The 20,119-nt window shown below is 38.5% G+C and overlaps 1 protein-coding gene across 5 annotated transcripts in view; it reads right to left on the bottom strand.

Moving 5' to 3' along the window:
- The window catches only part of Ack-like (activated Cdc42 kinase-like), a 187,766-nt gene that overhangs the window by 56,118 nt on the left and 111,529 nt on the right, over window positions 1-20,119 (bottom strand). For 4 of the 5 annotated variants that reach the window (XM_083144507.1, XM_083144511.1, XM_083144509.1 and 1 more), the window contains 7 exons: window positions 17,306-17,446; window positions 13,946-14,105; window positions 11,530-11,646; window positions 9,207-9,319; window positions 4,274-4,407; window positions 2,521-2,657; window positions 892-1,042 (listed from right to left, as the gene is read on the bottom strand). In XM_083144507.1, coding sequence (XP_083000633.1) covers window positions 892-1,042; window positions 2,521-2,657; window positions 4,274-4,407; window positions 9,207-9,319; window positions 11,530-11,646; window positions 13,946-14,105; window positions 17,306-17,446 — 953 coding nt within the window. The remainder of the gene's footprint in view (window positions 1-891; window positions 1,043-2,520; window positions 2,658-4,273; window positions 4,408-9,206; window positions 9,320-11,529; window positions 11,647-13,945; window positions 14,106-17,305; window positions 17,447-20,119) is intronic. The other variant, XM_083144510.1, reaches the window with a different exon arrangement.

Genomic DNA, 20,119 nt, shown 5'->3' with positions numbered 1-20,119 from the left:
TGCGGGGATTGTCGGGTATTAACATGGCGGTGGTACGAGCTGTTAGGCCTTCAGGGGGGCCGCGGGTGTGGATGAAGTCCTGGATTTTGGTGAGGTGTTGTCACATTGGATTTCCAGAAAAGAGTTAAATCCCACCTAAAACGGGGATACTATTTCTCTGAAGCAACAAGAGCTAGACTGCAAAGCCAAAGCTGGATTTAAGTACAACTGAGACCGTTTAGTAATGGATGAAAAGATAAGTACTTGATACAATTCGTGATTTGGACAAACCTTGCTCCAAAAAACTAAGTTGGCAACAGTGGGTGGGACTTCCTCCCACCACTGGAGGAGGGGAATTCTGTCGTCTGCTCAACGCAAAGACGTCAAACTGACCCGAATGTGTAGTTCTCCCCCCTTTCCACCTCTTTGCAAAGAAACAGAGATGGTTGACAAGGCTCGACTACTATTCACTGGATTTTCGCGGTAACTCTCTCTAAAAAAAAAAAAAAACCTCCAGATCAAAGGCATGTTTTTTTTGTTTTTTTGGGGGGGTAGGGTGGAGATGATAATGTCTGATGACCGCGACCGGTAATACTTTTGAAAAAGTCACACCACGCCACTGCATCCATGTATATATCCCAGCCGTCTGGTAAAGGTAAATATTACATGTCTGCTTTTGTTGTGTATTGTTTTTCCATTCATGATGAAACAAACACTTGGCACTGAATTAATATGATAATGATTTTGGCAATACAGGGGCAGGATTACATTTCAATCAGATGACTACAACGGCCACACTCCCTTTGCTCTTTTATGGTTGAAAATTTAACAGTGCAACAGGGTTTTTCTCTCCTTGGTCAAGGTATACTTCACCTCCTGGTACACAACGTCAGATGCAAAGGACACACATACCTGCAGCTGGTCCGGACTTTCCTGAGTCCCCCGTCCGCATGAGAAGAGGTGCCCTGTCAGATACATCTGAAGAGGCTCTCGTCAAGGACACTTGATCCCCATCTTCTTGAGGTTTATAAGGCGTCACTACCTGATGAGGTAAATGATGATACTGCAAAACAGATGTTAAATAAATGCATACAACATGCGGGAGTATCGTAACAGTTTTCTAACAGAGGGAGGCTGTGAAAGCAGAAGGAAAAGTGCAATTCCACGTGATCCAGCTGCAACGTTTTTTTTTTTTTAAGGAAATGTTTAAACTTTCAATTCACTTCATAAAATTGAATTAAAATGTATAAATATACCTGCTTCTCTTTCTGGCAACAATATTGATTTCATCTAAACTCAAAAACCCTGACACTTTTCTAGTAGAGCAAACCTTGCTATGAAAAATTAAATACAAAAATCCTAACTAATATACTGGAAATTTACAGTACAGTTAAAAAAATTCTTACAAATTCCTGGTATGTAAATACTTTGTGACAAGTATTAGAGATGTGCAGAGTGTTGTATTCAACAATAATTCTATGTGTTTGTTGGTGAAATAATTATAAACCATAATGAACTAAATAAACCAGAATGGAATAAATGTTATTAGTTACAATCAAGACTAAAACATGAAGATTTTGTGTCATATTTGACAACATTATATATATAAAAAGTGAAAGAGGAGAGAGGAAACACTCACCAGATGTAGAAAAACTTGAAATTTTCGTGACAATTTGTCACATCATTGGGAGTAGAAAGAAGGTTCATGTAGTGAGCGACATCAACAGTGTGATAGCATGGCCTGCAGTGTTGCCAGGTCCAGAAAGAAAACGTAGACAGTTTCACATACGAAAAACTCATGTTGTTCCCTCGCTAGGCTGTCGAAAACTGTGAGTTGTAAAAGGTGTAGGGGGAGGTGAAGGGTGTTGCTGAAGGTGAGGAGTGGTTGGGGGGGACATTACTGGGTGGCCTTGTTCAGGCCTGGGGGATGTGGTTGCACTCATGAAAAAGGCCATGCGGTAATGTCCCCCCCAACCACCCCTCACCTTCAGCAACAGCCTTGTTCAGGCCTGGGGGTGTGGTTGCACTCATGAACAAGGCCAAGTGTGAAACTGTCTACTTTTTCTTTCTGGACCTGGCAACACTGCAGGCCATGCTATGACACTGTTGATGTCGCTCACTACATGAACCTTCTTTCTACTCCCGATGATGTGACAAATCGTCACGAAAATTTGAAGTTTATCTACATCTGGTGAGCGTTTCCTCTCTCCTCTTTCACTTTTTATTTACCCTTTGTGGCCCTCCTTCATTTTAAAACAACTTCAGAATTCAATGGTCCTGTGTGCATACATGCCAATGTTTAATATCAATAACTACAACAGTAGGAGGCCTGAGAATTTATTTTCCATATTTTTCAGAAATGTTACACTTACCTCTCATCATAAATATTTTTTTTTTCCTTTTTTTTTTTAATGCTCCTGACACACTATACTTTGGACCCTATGAAGTCCACACAAAGAAATATTTAAAATATCAAGGTCATCTACATTAACTCTTACTTCGCACAATAACAGAAATCAAATGTGAGCAACAGGCACTTACTTTGCCTCCTAGAAATGAAATGTCCCCAAAGTAAGCACCATCCAATCCCACATGGCCCGTGTGTTTGAAATCTCCTTGAGGGGATGATATCATATCTGGGCGGAGGCGTCGGCGAGATGAGTAGGCATTTTTACCATCTGTATTAAGAAACAATTTTGCAAATATTCACTGAATGCTACTACATAAATCCAAACACTAAGAAATGAAAAATACAGCATTTAATTGACATACATAGCACAAACATGGTTGAATTCACTTCTTACACAAATACACAATAATTTTGTGTATCTTGTGGGGGAAAAAAAACTTTATGACTCAATTGACTTTGATTGATCAACAGCCTTCTGTGGATGGTTACAGCGAGTCACTGAAATTGATATGTGAAACCAGAAATTTTTCACAAAAGAGACATAATTATTATATATTTGTGCAAGAATTAGAAAACAACATTTAAAATTTATTTTACAGCCACTGGTATTAATACAGTAGATTAAAAGAATGTATCGAATTTGAAATACGAGTAAAATGTACAGGAAATGTGTAAAATTGGTTTCCTTTTTATTTTATTTTTCTTTTTTTTATCACTTTTAGGGAGTTTTTATTTTTCTGTTTAGGAAACAATTCATGCATAATATAAAACTCGCAGAAACTTATTATTAGATTTTCTTTTTAATCTGGAAAAATATTAGTATTGTTTAGCTCAATCCTTAGAATTTATGAAAGTGAATATAAGCTGAATATTAAAAATATTTGCAGGTTATGCAATTATGAAGAACTTGTTGAATTATTGTTTCAATTCCACTTTATGCACAGATAGGCTAATCAGGACCAGAGATGGCCATTTGACTTCGGCCTCGCGAGGCCTAGCCTCAGGTCTCAAACGGCCTCAGCCTCCAAGCTCAAGGTCGGCCTCTGGCCTCACATGGCCTCAGCCTCCAAGCTCAAGGTTGGCCTCTGGCCTCACATGGCCTCAGCCTCTGAACTCCAGGCCTCCAGCCCCACATGGCCTCAGCCTCCAAACTCCATCTCAGCCTCCAAGCTCAAGGTCAGCCTCCAGCCTCACACGGCCTCAACCTCCGACCTCCAACTTGGCCTCCAAGCTCAAGGTCAGCCTCTGGCCTCATACAGCCTCCAACTTGGCCTCGGTATCACACAGTCTCAGCCTCGCAAGGCAACCGGAGGCTGAGGCTGGACATCTCTGATCAGGACTGGACCTACAGTTCAAAATGGGATCCAAATCACTATGTGCCTCCACTGGGTATCGAATAGGATGCCTAAATTGCAAGGCGATGATGATACCACTATGCCACCAGGCAGGTCCTAATTATTATAAACTGTTTATAGCTCTTGCAGAACATGTTACAATTTACGAAAAAAATCATTGATAAAGGTATAAATCTATAAAGACATGTTACAATTTATGAAAGAAATCATTGATAAAGGTATAAATCTATAAAGAATCTGGAAGGTTTAATAAGAGGGAATGCATACAGCAGGCGCATCATCAAAATAGATTGATTGATAGATTTAGTTTATTTTACTTCACATTTTGTGCCTCTTGGCTAATTTGCGAAGATGGGGATGAGTGATGAAATGATGAATGGACATTCACAAACAACCAAGCCCGAGCGGGATTTGAACCCGGGACCCTTGGCATCGCAGTGTGATGTCCATCAAAATAGAGTAAAGGAAAAATACACTATGAAATTACATAGGAAGAACATTTAGTGATGGAGAAAAAATAACAACAAACCTCCACGGATGAATTCAGACTTTGTTGAAGGCAAGTTGGACCCAAGATATGTGACCGTGTGAGCAGGATTGAACATCCCAGTCTTTCCATTGTTCAGAACTCCCTTCCAGTAATTGCTTCCATTACATGAGGCTCTGAAATGAAGAAAGAGAAAATAACATATCAAATTTAATTTAATGTTAGATAACAGATTAAACAATTGAACAATCTGCAAGAGAAATAAATTCATAAGTATGTTCTTAAAAAGCAATTTAATGTTATGATTAATATAGGGTTCACCAGATACCACTAGCAATACCTACATTTGAACATTGTAGAAATATAAAGTTACTCTCAATATGACAAGAAACTGTCGCGTGTTGGGAAATACATTATTATTTACTATTTTCTTCTAACTCCATTGGATCTGATGATGCAAACGAGAAGTTTGTCACAAATTATCCATTATTAAAACATTCAATGTGTTGTAATTGATCACAACAGTTATAAATGTTAATACATGTATATAAATACTACGTAAGGTAAGGAAAGTTCCCCGTGCATATAGCACCGTGCCAAGAAGGCACATTTATGGATGTGGGGGTAGGGTCCCACACATTCTCGATCTCGGCAATTTTGGAGATGATGTGATCAGCAACATGCTCCACCCACCTTTATTCCCCCCACCCCCAGGAACCTATTGATTTGAGACTGGGTGAGCCCCAGAGCTGCTTTATGCAAAGACACGGCTGGAAAAATTCCAACCTTAGATCATCCACCCAAGGAATCAAACATGGGTAGAAGTCAGATGTCCTACATCAGACTACACCACCATGGCACATATAAATACTACAGCTGAGATGATATCACTTTGAACCTATATTGATATCAGTGCAGATAATGATACCAATACAGTTAGTCTTAATAATTTCCAATTATACCTATACTTGAAAATTGTAACAATTTACAATAGTTTGAGAATATTTATTAATTTAAATATTTTAGGGATTAATTTCATGCCTTCATTGCATGAGGTTATGGCATCTCTTTATCCAACAGAAACCAGGGCTAAACTTAGACAATGGGGAGGCACACCGAACCTGGTTCCCCATACTTAAAAAAATCCTCACTGCAAGAAGATAACATGCAGTCCTCTCGCACAACCACCTTCCACCTGCCCACGGAACAGGAACCACACCATGCCAAGCCACACAATGCAAAAGACAGCCCAGCCTGCAAAACCACCAGATGACAGAAACCAAAACAACTGCCAGCAGAAAGCGCAGCAGATGATTCAAGCCAAGAAACATGCACCAGTGGCATCAGACAGGAGAAAATGGAACTACCATCACACGGGAACAAAGAAAGCAGTGATGCAATAACATCTCTATCAAAGATGCCGTAACCTCAGTTAACCCTTGTCCGGGCAAGCTATTTTTGTAACGTGTCCGGGCAAGCAGTGTCTGTCGGACACTGCTTTGTTTTAAATGGATTTTGCCCTTCTAATGTGAGATTTTTATTTTTCATTGCTGTGGAAACAAGCGAGTGACATGATATTCAACCTCATCATCATTGATATGTCCATAATTCTAGTATTCATCATCATCATCATCGTAATTGCATGTTGTATTTTTTGCAGCATAGTATATGAAACACGTTAGGCCGGAAGGTAGTGTGAGGAAATAGTTATATTTGCTCATATATTTTTCATTTTTTCTATTTTTAGCGTTAATAATATTTTTATGTGATGTCTTATTAAATACTTTATTTTTTATTAAACATTTGTTAACACATATTCAAGTAGACTTCTATGCATATCAATTGTACACTGTGTCCGACAGACACTGCTTGACTGTTTACGTAAGTGAAATCGAAAATATTTTTTATGCCTGACCTTCTTTATCAAAGTCAAATCTTGTTAAATTTGAAAAAAAGAGAGAAACAAATGAAGTCAAATATATCATGTTCGCAGGAAGTATCGTTTGGAGTATGTGACAAAAAATATAAGCAACAGTGTCTAATAGACACTGGTTGCCCTGTTAAGGGTTAAAGATGGCAGTGGTCCTTGAGAAAAAAACAATTCAATTCACATGGAAACACAAAACATAACGTGTGTAATATTAAAATGGCATTTACCACACCAACCATGAATTAAAAACACTCCTCACAAAAAGTTTGGAATATTATTATACTAGCCACAAAAAGTTTGGAATACTGTCATATTAACAAAGTATGTAATAGGGACGGTGGCAAATGTTGGCGAAAACAGAACGGCAGCAGACAGATACATACCATGTGTAGTTGCATTCCAGGGCAACAGACGTTGCTGCCTGTAATTAGTTTCTTCTGGCCATGCACCCGGGCCATTCACTCAGTCCGGTAAAGAGAGGTGTCTACGGAGCAGTGAAAGAGTCTAATGATGAACGATCTTTCATATGTCGATTTCGCAGTTTGATCGAGCCAGAAAAGTAGCATTGCTGCAAGGAGGTCGTACACAGGCGGAGGAAGCACGCATTGTTGGGGTTACGCAAGGGGCAGTCTCCAAAATGTGGAAACGGTTCAGGGAGACCAACGGTGTGTGTGACCGACAGAGGAGTGGTCGCCCAAGAGTGACAACACCACAGCAGGACCAGTATATCCACATAATGGCACGTAGGCGACCTACAGCGACAGCTCGTGAAGTAAGAAGTGAGCTCGTGGGGGCATCTGGCGTCAATGTCTTGACCCAAACAGATTGAAATCGGTTGCATAGTGTACACTTAGGGTCCTATAGGCCTGTGCGATGTGTGTCCCTATGGAATCGCCATCGAGGGGAGGGCCCTCCAGCATCTAGATGGGGTTTAAAAGAATGGCGTCATGTGATGTTTACCGACGAAAAATGGATAGCACAGCACCCTGATACACATCAAACATGGGTTTCGAGAGAAAAACAACGTGGCGGGAAGTACCAGCATGAGCGAGAAGTCCATGCATTTGGCGGTGGTGGAGTCATGTTTTTGGCAGGCATCATGTATGGTCGTCGGACACCGCTCATTCCTATACGAGGGTGGTTAACGAACCGAAGGTATGTGGAGCACGTCCTTGTTCCCTTCGTGCAACCATTTCGTGCCCAGTATGGTAATGGATTTGTGTTGGGGGACGATAATGCAGAGCCACATCGCGAAGCACCGGTACCGAACTTCCTGCGCGAGGCTGATATTCACCGCATGGACTGGCCCCCAATGTCACCAGATATGAACTGCATCGAACATGTGTGGAAGATTTTGAAAACTGCCATTTGTCGTCATCCACAGCCTACAGAAAGACTGAAGGACCTCATTCACATTTTGCAGATGGAACAGGACCTTCTTTCCCAGGATGACATTGATGAACTCAGCAGGGATGCCTCAACGTGCCAGGGTACTTCACAATGCACGTGGAGGTCACACACGTTACTAAGTCACTGTGAACCAGTGAGTTGGAACACACTTTTGCATGGAAACATAATCAGTCGTTTCCACCTGGACACATGTAAACTTGATTGTTTGCATTATTTGTGCTTGTTTCGGTTTGCTAGTGAACGCTCGTACCAGTTTTCAGTTTCTATCACTGTATGTACTCAGGCTGAATTATTGTGTGGTAGAATAAAGTTGTACGTCCGTATTTCCTCGTCATTTTCATGATATTCCAAACTTTTTGTGAGGAGTTTATATAAGTTTGGTAGATCATGCAACTAATTACAGGGTGACGTGGGGTCAGCATAACGAACCCCTGTCGTCGTTGTAAGTTTCCAAGACTGGGTTACACTACTCATCCGTAGCTCCCCAATTTCCTCACGATGGTGGGTTGCCTCCACTCCGATACGCAGGCCGAAATCTCAAGAGAAAAATTGTTACGCTTCTCCCAGCAGACTCAAACCTGCATGCATCCCGTAGCCAGAGCCCAAAGCATGATGCCTTAGACCACACGGTCAGGGTGCGGGACGACAGCACCAATATCAGCTCAGCCCTAATAAGTACTTACTGTAACCATACCATATCAATCTACCAGAGATTTGCTTAAAAATATTCAGAAATTCACAGCACAATAATCGGAAGGAGGGATTGGCCAATATGAAGCACTGATCAGATCTGATATGAAATTGCAGACATTCAATGACAACCTCGAATGATTCATTTCACTTTGTTAATTAATATATAGTAGATAATCATGTGTATACAATGGGTTAGAAAAACTGTGTATTTAGACTTTTACATAACCAGCATATAGGAATTATGCCTTTATATTCGTTACGGAATAAGAAGCCAGTCATCCAAATTACACATGAATTAGATATGTTGCATTAACGCATTAAAATAACAAAATGGGGGGGAGGGTAATTTTCAGACCGTGTGCCATGGAAAATTTTAATTTGTTATTTTTATTAGTTCACATAGCACCAAGGATGGAAAATTTGGTCTCTCCCTAGGTAATGCTTGGTTAAAGCACAGAGTTCTATTGCAATGGTTTTGTTGTACAATAGGCTCTGCTGCTTCTCTTCAAGTATTATAAAAAATGGAACAAATTTTTATTTACAGTGAAGATTTTGACAAGTTTCATAAAATGTATCCAATATTATTTATAAGTAAAAAAAACAGCAACGTTTTCTTGGTGCTCATGAACTTGTCATTTATATCATCAAACCCAATGAAGATGGAATACGAAGCCAGTCATCCAAATTACATATGAATTACATACGTTACATGAATAAGAAGTTTGTGAAACACCACTGCTTGTAATGAGCAGTGCCGTCCATGCTTACAAATAATAAATGCATTTTCCAGCACAATTCCAAAGTAAAACATTATCTTGTTTTGGTACAAACACAAATACATAAATGGAACATTACAGTTTAATTTCTATAAAATTTTAGTAAACATTTGTAGGAAAATCAAAGAATAGATTCTTTACAGATCAACCTAATATCATCACTTACCCCTTGTCCAAGACTGTAATAACATCTCCAACTTTGTAGTGTAGCTGATCTCTCTTCAATTTTACTGGATCGTTGTGGTATTCTTGAACTGCCTGAACCTGCTCAGGTTTACACTAATGAAGCAAAATATGATAAACAACATTATTTTGATTTCATATTATGTTATTTATTAACATAAAATACACAGTGTGAACCCCAATTTCATATTCTCAAATTTTATATTTTCTTACATTATATATTCAATAGGGCTGAGTCGAAATATTCTTCTCCAATTATATGCATCAATTAACCAATAAAGTTTGCGGACCCTGTGAAAGACCAATGTGTCGGAAAAGTATTCCCACTGATACTTTCCGGTACCGATACCGATACATCGGCATCGACTCAGCTCTAATATTCAATTAACATGGTTCCAATACAGCAAAATGTTCTGATCACTAAATATATAATAGATAACAAGATAGACAATAAATGATGTCGGATTAAGATTGCATGCTGATAAAACAGAACCATGGCCACTAACATTCAGACTGATTCGAACTGTCTAAATCTGTTATTACTTATTAACTGAAAAATAGGAGGTGAAATTAAGACAAACAATATTCTGTAGTACCATTACAGCATCATCCTTCTTTATGGTGTTTGTGAATATACCAGGTGGTCCAAAAGTCCCGGAACAGTCACATATCATGATAAATACACATCGAATCGGAAAATGAAAAAATATGTGTTGAATAAGTGAAAGGAAGCTATTCAATGATATCACACTTAATTCCCCACCCCCGCCCCCTGGGGGTGGGGTGGGGGACAACTGTGAAATTTTAAATGGAAACCCCCATTTTGTATTGTAGAATCGGAAAGAGGACTTCATTCCGAGTCCAACGAGCCATCAACCATCCTTCTAGCTCAATTAGAAATGGAGATATGGCGATTTTAAATTTTTGCAAAAAAGAAGTGAAAATTTCATAAAACCCAAAAAAATTTTCAAAGTGATTGCATATTCGGAATCTGCATGTGATACCATATACTCTATTGCAAGGTCTTGAAGTGCAGATTCCGAATCTGCAATCGCTTTCACTCTAGCTCAATTAGAGGCAGAGATGTGTACGTCCCTTTGAAAATTTTTTGGGCTTTATAAAATTTTCACTTTTTTTTTTCCTCCCCGAAAATTTAAAATTGCCATATCTCCGTTCCTAATTGAGCTAGGAGGATGGTTGATAGCTCGTTGGACTCGGAATGAAGTTCTTTCCGATTCTACAATACAAAATGGGGATTTCCATTTAAAATTTCACAGTTGCACCCTGCCCCGCCCCCAGGGTGATATGATTGAATAGCTTTCTTTCACTTATTCAACACGTATTTTTTCGTTTTCCGATTCGATGTGTATTTCTCACGATATGTGACCGTTCCGGGACTTTTGGACCACCCGGTATGTACACAACAGTGTGATGAAGGATCATTCTTGTTGGTTTGGTGACTAAGCATGTTAAGTGGTCGACTTTCGATCTTGCCACTTCCTCCCTCATAAATTCATCTACAATCATCTCACATCCTCATCATTGTGATTAGCCAAAAGTGACATAAAAGTGACACTAAGTAACAAAAATTAAAGTCCAAAAGACCATTCTTCTCATCTAGTCATCACCTGTCATTTATTATTACCTTCATGAATTCAAAAGGCATGTTTTAAGATACATATTAACAATTTTACAATTTTTAGACATAGTGCCCACTTTGAATGTAATTTTTCCCCCCAGGCAATTTCATTCTTTTTTCCAGAAAAGAAACTGTTTTAATTAAGTAATGCATGCATTATCCTTTTAATGTGATCTTATTTTTAAATCTGGTTTTACATTACATAGTTATGCATTGCATGAAAAAGACCATCAATGCAACTGCATATTTGCCCAAATTTTATTACACTCTGTGACTTTCATTCTTCAATATTTCTTCAATTTCATTGTCCACCAGATACTTCTTACTTGCAATAGATGTTGCTATGTTACACAGTGAAGTAAGACCAGAGAAACATGCACATTTTTATGCATAACAGCTATTGTCAAAGTCAATCACCTGCCTTTCTTCAACACTGTGTTCAAATGACAAGGCCTATCAAATTTGGAGTTTAATCAACATTTTCACACTACTATTTTCTTGGGAATCAATGACCAGGTGTAATGTTACACCCTTCACAGTTGCTACTAAATTTTGGTGGGCATAATATGCCTTCCACAGGCAAAGGATTGAACAAATATGGAAACTTATATATATTTTTAAAAACATAACTAGCATAAATATATTTGGTTTCATGAAAAATACTTACCTCAGGCAAAGTTGTCATGAGATCTGCAAAGCGAGGCCTTTTGTTAGGATCATGCTGCCAACATTTCAGCATCAGGTTATAGTATTCCTTTGGACAACAATCAGGTTGCTCCAATCGCTGAAAAGGACATCATAGACAAATCTTATGAAAGTTTGAAAAGGTCAATTAGAATATTTTATGTAGCATCATGCAAGGATGAAACATGCTTTTGTGTGTTTTTAATTTGAGTTTCGTTTTAAGTCTACTTTCATGCACGGATAGACTAATCTGGACTGGACTTGCGGTTTGAAGTTGGATCGAAACCACAATGCGTTTTAACTGGGTGGGTGTGCATGCAAGTATTCGTTTGTTTCAATTCTGATACTGGTTTTGCAGCAAGAAGTTATGGACACATGTACCAAAAAGAAACATGTTACTAACACATGTACTGAAAAAGTAATATTTTAGCAAGCAATTCATTCCTTGCTCTATACGATTCTCCAACTCTGGCTACAGACTATGTATAGACATACTGAATTGCTCTTAATACCGATAAATTAAGAATAGATCAGCCAATACGAACAGATTACTGTTGCATCTTTCCTGAACTATTATCTTGTGCTACACCTGCTACAGTCCCATGCGAATTAATCAGAACAAGATATTTTTATGCACGGTAGTCTCAAACTTGATTATAGTTTCATGATGATGAATCTATGACAAATTGTGTAATACAAATTATATAACAGAAAGAAGAACATATTAGCTATTATGAAATATTACGAATATGTAATTTATTGTTTCTGAATAGTGTAATTGATGAATTAGGGTATAAGTAGAAAAAAATACATAAAGTGTGTAGTTATTGTCGTATTTCAATTAATTCGCATGGGACTGTATGTGTGTGTGTGAATTCGCACACTAATAAATGTATGATCGTTGATAAAATATTTCAAATAAAGTAGGCCAATCAGAAATGAGGTCTACAGTCCCGTGCGAATTAATTGAAATACGACAATAACTATACACGTTATGTATTTTTTTCTACTTATACCCTAATTCATCAATTACACTATTCAGAAACAATAAATTACATATTCGTAATATTTCATAATAGCTAATATGTTCTTCTTTCTGTTATATAATTTGTATTACACGATTTCTCATAGAGTCATCATCATGAAACAATAATCAAGTTTGAGACTCTATCATGCCTAAAAATATCTTGTTCCGATTAATTCGCACGGGACTGTAAATAAAGCAGAATTGTTTCACCTCCTGTTAGGAGATTGAACAATATACGCAGTCAACAGCACACAATGAACACTTAATGCTTCGAAGTATCTCTCAATACACATTCTCTCACTTAGTAACACCAGTAAAAGATAAAACCTGAAGATATATCAGCTAAAGTTGTAACAATAATACGTAACAGATTATCTTGTACAGATATGTATGCTAATTACTACAACCAAGGCTATGAGGCAGGGAGCGAGATATATCCAACCTTCAGTTTGCTTCTTGCATTCAGAAAAATTATGTTTTTGACATGCCCACACCAGCAAAATATGAAACCAGGATTTGCTAGCTTGAATTTCATTTATATCTCCCTACGTGTACTAAAATCTTTATTCTTATCCACTCAATTCTAGTTTAGAACCCCCCGTGTGTACACTGGTACCACACTGGGATGCTGACAGTACTTTCGTTTTGTTTAATTATTTTGATATGTGTAATGGTAAGGATTTATCTTTTTGTGCATGTTTCATGTGCTATTTTGTGTATTTCGTTATGTAATGTAGAGGACCATTGCCTTTACTTAAAGTGAGTAATGGTTCAATCGTAGCTGGAGACGGAAGAGTAGTAAGGGGAACGCTAGGCCTGATCACGTGTCCTCTTGACATTCAATATTGGACTGTTCCTTCCGCATGCCCCCTTCATATATGGCAAGCTGTAATGAAGAACCTCCAATGTCATGAACATAATACATAGTTCATATGAATGAAAAAAAAACTACCCAATTTGTCTTGTTACAAGTAAACTGTAATTCAGAGAACCAGCAAATCAGATAAAATGTTCTATAACCCACGCCACTGGTTTTCAGATAAAATCCCTAGACAGGAGTAAAAAGTTGTTTGGAAACATATGTGACAATGGTAGAGGTTGGACATTAGAGGGTACAAACACATACCATTTTCAGTTGACAGATTGACAACCAATGATCCCCAACAAATGTTCTCTTCCTCCGAGCTTTATAAAACAAGTTTTCATCATTTAAAAGCAGCTCAAAACATGTTATATGATATATACACCATACGAGCACCATACTTTAGGTCTTGAGATTAACAGTTCAAACTGGTTGAAACATAAGATTTAAAAAACTGTTAAAAAGTAGAAGTTTACATGTTATGTCTTAAAATAGAAATTAGAAATGTACCTGAAAATTTGGTTCGTCAATAGCTTCTAGAATTTGTTGTCCAGTGAGGGCTGCCCATGGCTGAAAACCATAGCTGAACATTTCCCACAAAGTAACACCATATGCCCAAACATCTGATGCTGATGTGAACCTTAGATAGGATATACACTCTGGTGCACACCTAGAATATAAAACACATGTAAATTATCAGATCAAATATTTTATCAGGAGAATGCAACAATAATCTAATTACATTTACTATTTATTATACTTGGGTTGTCTCACAACTTGGGAAGTATACTGGGAATTTCAGCCTCTTGTTCCTGAATAAAATCTGCTGGTCATGTCAGCACTGTGAGTATTTCCAAACATCATAGTTACTGACACAAGTGCACTGACCTTAAACGATATGTTTAGCAGCACTAGGAAATATAAAAACAATTCATGCAGTGATCACAACCACATACTTCACACATTTTCCATTCCTCCCCCTCACCACCAGCAGTTAAACCCTAGTGAAAGCATATTTTTGTCCAATACCTAGAGCAACATATTTTGTGGTGAATAAAATATCAAGATTTCGGCACATTCCCAGAACAAAAGCAGAATACAAAATGGCAATTCAGTGTTAAAACTGTTAACCTAACCTACTGCTTAATGAACAGCCTTGAATAAAAAAAAAACTGTCACCTCCTTCGTCAAAGCCAACAAATGTAACCTAGCCAGCATAGACGTAGTCGATATGTACTCCTCCATCTCAATCAGCCTTGCACTTGACTCTACCAGAACATGGCTCCACAGCAATGGCACCCTACCATTCGTAACCGATGAAATCTGAAACCTCCTACAAGCCTGCATGACACACAACTATTTCAAGTTCGAAGACAGTTTTTTCCACTAAACCAGATGCCTAGAGATGGGCAACTCCCTTCCTGCACCCCTGTCCAACATTGTACTACGTGTGGCAGAGAAGTCAATACTCACCGAACCAGAGTTTGCTCACATAAGATACAGAAGATATGCCGATGACACCCTAGTCATTTACAAACAGGACGAAGACCTAAACAGCCTCCAAACTGCCCTCAACAACATACATCCCAAGATAAAATTCACTATTGAAAAGGAAGAAAATGACCACCTCAATTTTCTCAACCAAGACAAATTCATCACCTCCGTACACAGGAAACCAGGCTCAGACACCCAGTACATCCTCTGTAAAATCCAACCACCCCCCAAAACAAAATGCTGGAATATGGACCAACTTCTACAGAAGAGCCTTCACACACAGCTGCACAGAAGATGACCTCCATGATGAAAAAGCATGCATAACTGAAATTGGACTAAGCAACTGTTACACCGAGTGCCAGATATCTATGTGGTGCACAAAAGCAGAAGCCCAGCCCAGAGAGCCACAAGACATAGATAACCCGAACCAAAATCCCGAACCCAAATGGCTTTCCCATACCACCCCACCACATCAGGCATATTATCCAAGGCCCTTCAACATTCGACTGACACACAAACCTGTATCCCAGATCAGAAGAGCCCTACCCAACTTCAAGAGATATTACCTACCCAAACTTGCATCCCCTGGTGTCTACACGGCCACATGCCAATGCCACGACAGCTACATCGGCAGAACCATCCGCACTGTTCAAGAACGAATCGAGAAACACATAAAAGATGCCAAAAAATACACACCAGGATCGTCTTTCACAACACCTACACACCACAAACCACACCATAGCCTTCACATCCATACTTCACCCAACATGGTTTTATCATAGAAAACACATCAAGGAAACCCATGCCATCATTCAACAGAAACCAGCACTGAGCCTGGACAATGGACAGGCACACCCGACTTGGCACTCCATCATCTAAAAAATCCCAGACCACAAAAAGAAAAGATGCAGTGCCCCCACTCAACCCCCTCCATCCAAGCAAAGAACAGGAACTACACCACACTGAGCAACAAACACAACAGACAGTCCAGCCCCCCAACTGGCAATGCCAGCCGACAACAGAAAGCAGAAGCAGAAAGCACAGAAGACGACGCAAGCCAGGAAACAAACATCAGCGCTGCCAAACAGGAGAAAATGCAACTACTGCCGCACGGGAACTAACAGAGAAGAACTAACATCTCCACTCTAGATGCCGTACCCTTAGTGAATGAAGGCAGTGAGCCTTCGAAATTAATCGGAAATAACTACTCAATTGTGCAACACAGAAACTCGAAATTTCACGTAGGTAATAACATTTCTCTTTACCATGAAATTATGAATAATGTCTGCATACACAGCAGTATTACAAGTTGTTGTTCATTTTTTTTCCCTTCATGTAATGCGTGCAGATTTTCTGAAGCCCAGGTGTGAGAGTTCTGACTGTTAACATACCAGTCCAAATCAAACCAACCTTCATCACTGAAGAAAGTATTGTTTGGCTACATCATTGTTGTGCGTGATTCTCTTTAACCATCGGCAGTAGTCAATGAGCTTCGCAAAATGCAAAGGACATAACTCTTGCAATACATGAACCCTGTATGCACATAAATTCAGATGATTAGTAGCCTTCTGACAGGAAGAAAAAGATGTTCCTACCTGCTGTGACAACAGCCTAAGCTGAACTTTCTCCATCAAAGCAGGAGTCACGATGCACAGTCAGCAGCTTCTAGGCTTACTTGAACACTACCTGTATCACAAAACCACTTCACTAGATCATAAACTGTTATTTTCCCTGCTACAGGAGGAATATCAGGGAACCTCTGATGAACGATCTAGATGGATGGTTCGTAAGATTTTACAGCAAAATAAGCTTCCAACATAGTAACTCTCCGGTCTTGTGCAAGACTCATGGTGCATGGTATTTTACTTCTTGCCAATTGTCACACCAAGCTTCCAAGGTCACCCACATATCACCATAAGCAACAATACTCGGAAATATTTTCTAGTTTTACGACAATGAATTTTTAGAACGAGAGAGTTCGGAGACTTTTGAATCGCATTATAAAATCAAAATGACTTTTAAAATCTCAGGCTTGAAGTGGAAATTCCTAGGCAGGGGAGACCATGAAGAAAATGGGGGAAAACTTACACAAATTATCTTAGCCTGAGATGCTTTACGTCCCCACCCCCTCCATTTTCTAGCAGGGATAAAATCCAAGAAGCTGTGATTGTTCATTAAGTTTCTTAACAACAGAACAAAAAAAGAAAAAAACTAACTGTCCAATCTTTACCTCAATATGAGACAAAGATGTAACTAATAACTTTTAACAGCCTCATTACCTCAAATTCTAAATGGAATAACAACAACCCGGATGAAATTACTAGCATTCTCTACACTGTACATAAAGCTATAATGCAAAAAGTTTACTTAACTTACCATGCAATTGGCAATTTTAAATTAACATTAAAATTAGTCTGGTAATAATCTTTTCCTACTCCTAATGCACGTGATAGTCCGAAGTCTGAAATTTTAACTTTGTTCTTGGAGAAGACTAGGATATTTCTTGCTGCCAAATCCCTGTAAAAAAAAATTATATATATATAATGAAACAGTTAATTAACAGGAAATTAGAAATGCAATTATCTATACTTAATACACATTAAATATTTGAATTCTTTGAATTTGGCGTTTGCTGTGATCCTCTAAAATTCCTGTAAAAGAACAAGTGACATGCATAATTATATTGAGTTGTTTTTTCAAGTCCCACGTTGTGCACAGATAGGCTAATCAGGATTGAACCAACAGTTTAATGTAGGATCTGAACCTAGTGACACGAATAAAAATTTCACAAAGTCATAACTTTCAAATTTATGAGCATGCATTGTAACTAAATATAGGAATTGACTTTATATGATACCAATTAGAAAATACTGGAATTGAACACTCAAGCAGTATTGGATCAATAAATTATCTGTAAATTTATCAATAAAGCAATACCCCAATGTGCTTACATATTGATTGTTATTGTTATTGATTTTGTACTTTAAGTCCACTTTATGCACAGTAAGGCTAATCAGGACTGGACCTACAGTTCAAAGCGGGATCCGAATCACTGTGCCTAGTGCCTCCACCTGGTATCGAACCTGGGACCCCTTCATTAGAAGGCGATGACCCTACCACTGCGCCATCAGGGAGGCCACTTACATATTGATGAGGGACTCTTAGTCATATAGAAATTGAAGGTTTAAAACATCTATTATTCTATGAAGCATTGCTTAAGTCCAAATAGTCAATTTCCCAGACTTTACACTCTCACTTAGTCTATTAACCCTTCGTACACCAAGGTGGGTTAAAAATTGTCCATACTTTGATTCGGATAAGAATTTTTATGGATATTTCTTTAGTATCATGTCATAATATAAATTTTATTTTCTGTCATTCAATACTTTTAATTTCTAGAAAATAACCCAAAATTTAAAAAAGTTTTCGTGGTGGACATAAAGTACCCACCCTTGGTGTAACGTGTTACCATAATGTGTATGTAAAAGAACCGAAAACAGGAAGAGAAAGATGTGTTCTTTGTTGCAAAGAAGCCAGATCGAAAAATGTACAGTTGAACAAGTTTGCAAAAACAACAATTGTATGTGGAAAATGTGAAGCCTTTGTGGAAAGCATAGTGAAAAAAGTAACGTGTGCCGCTCTTGCAAACGCAAGGCTATTGATTCAGAGTAACCAACAATGACTTTTGGAAAGTAATATAAGACAATAATGCTTACTCTGTAGCTTCCAACAACAAAAATAATTTATGTCTGTAGTACTACATCATTGCTCTTATAATTCGGGAAATTTGTGAATAGAATTTCCATAATGTTAAAATATATTGTAAGAATAACACATAAAAATGGTGATATACTTAATAGAATTTCCATAATGTTAAAATATATTGTAAGAATAACAAATAATAAAGGTGATATACTTAATAACTGCTCTGTTCGTAGCCTTCCGTTGTCTTAGTTTATAGTTACTACAAAATAGAGAAGACTATTAAATTTTCTGGGACAGAAAATAATGATTTATGTGGTGGACATTTTTTAACCCTCCCTTGGTGTGTGGTGTTACGCGCAACCCCTTGGTGTATGTAGGGTTAAGAATGCTACAATTGCCTCATTAGCATACAATGTAATTGGACATTATCCACCGTCTAGTGTCTGTAACTATACTTATTCTAACCCTACATTTCAGAATAGTTTGCTTTAAGTACACTTCATGCACAGAAAAGCTAATCTCGACTCGACCTACAGTTTAAAGTGCAATCTGAGCAACTATTGCCTCCACCAGGTATTAAACCTGAGACACCTTGATTACAAGGTGACAATGTTACCACTATGCCATCGGAGAGACAACAATTCATTTCGAGAGAGCATTCAGAGAATTATTACAATTGTCTCAACGCGTTCATTTCTATGTAAAAGGCAATGATCTGCAGTATAACCGGCCACTTCAAAGATGACAAAGCTTCACATCAGCAGGTTTCTCAAGGAGAAAATAAACATTTGTGATATGCCAGACAAGGAGAAGCATTAGAAGAGATCCAAATCTGGAGGGTGATGCCTGAACAAGAGACAGGGCAGGTGGAAATGCTTGGCTGTGTGTTGAGAGGGACTTTTTACTCACAGTTGGAATGAGGGGATGCGGCAGGAGCTGAAGCTCTACTGCTTTCAATCCTGTATCCATCTTGGATCAGTGCCAGATCCCAGGGAGAGATTTTTCACTGTGGCACTCGCACAACAATATATTGATCAATATAGGTCAGACAGTTTACACTGGTATAGCTCCCGCCAATAAATGGTTGTCTGCAGACTGCTGCTGCCAAATGTGTACGTGGGGTGTAAGGGGTGACCTTCCATGTAGTACACCCAAATGTCAACCTCACTTGCACGTCAGTACACCCTGGACTGAAGACTAACGAGGCTCTGGCAACTGGCCCCATGGCCAGTATAATTTTGTTTGTATTGTCCTGTTGTCCTTATGTGTGCTGAGTGCCCGTTTACAGCCTCAGCTTTTAACAGAAGAACATTTTTTAATTATGGAACGTTAGAGTTGTTCTTTGTAATGATAAGGGGCTGACCCCCGTATAATGTGACAGGCGCAAAATAGCCTAAGTTATAAGGGGAGGATTGGTTTTTGCTGGATTGGGGGTTTGCTTTGTCTATATTACGTTACGTTTGCTTTAAAGTTGGTTTTACAAAA

This window comes from Lepisma saccharinum, chromosome 23 (genome assembly GCF_977018435.1).
Source record: "Lepisma saccharinum chromosome 23, izLepSacc3.1, whole genome shotgun sequence".
Lineage (NCBI taxonomy): Eukaryota > Metazoa > Arthropoda > Insecta > Zygentoma > Lepismatidae > Lepisma > Lepisma saccharinum.
Note: the sequence above shows the minus strand (reverse complement) of the source record. Positions and strands in the feature narration are given on the sequence as shown.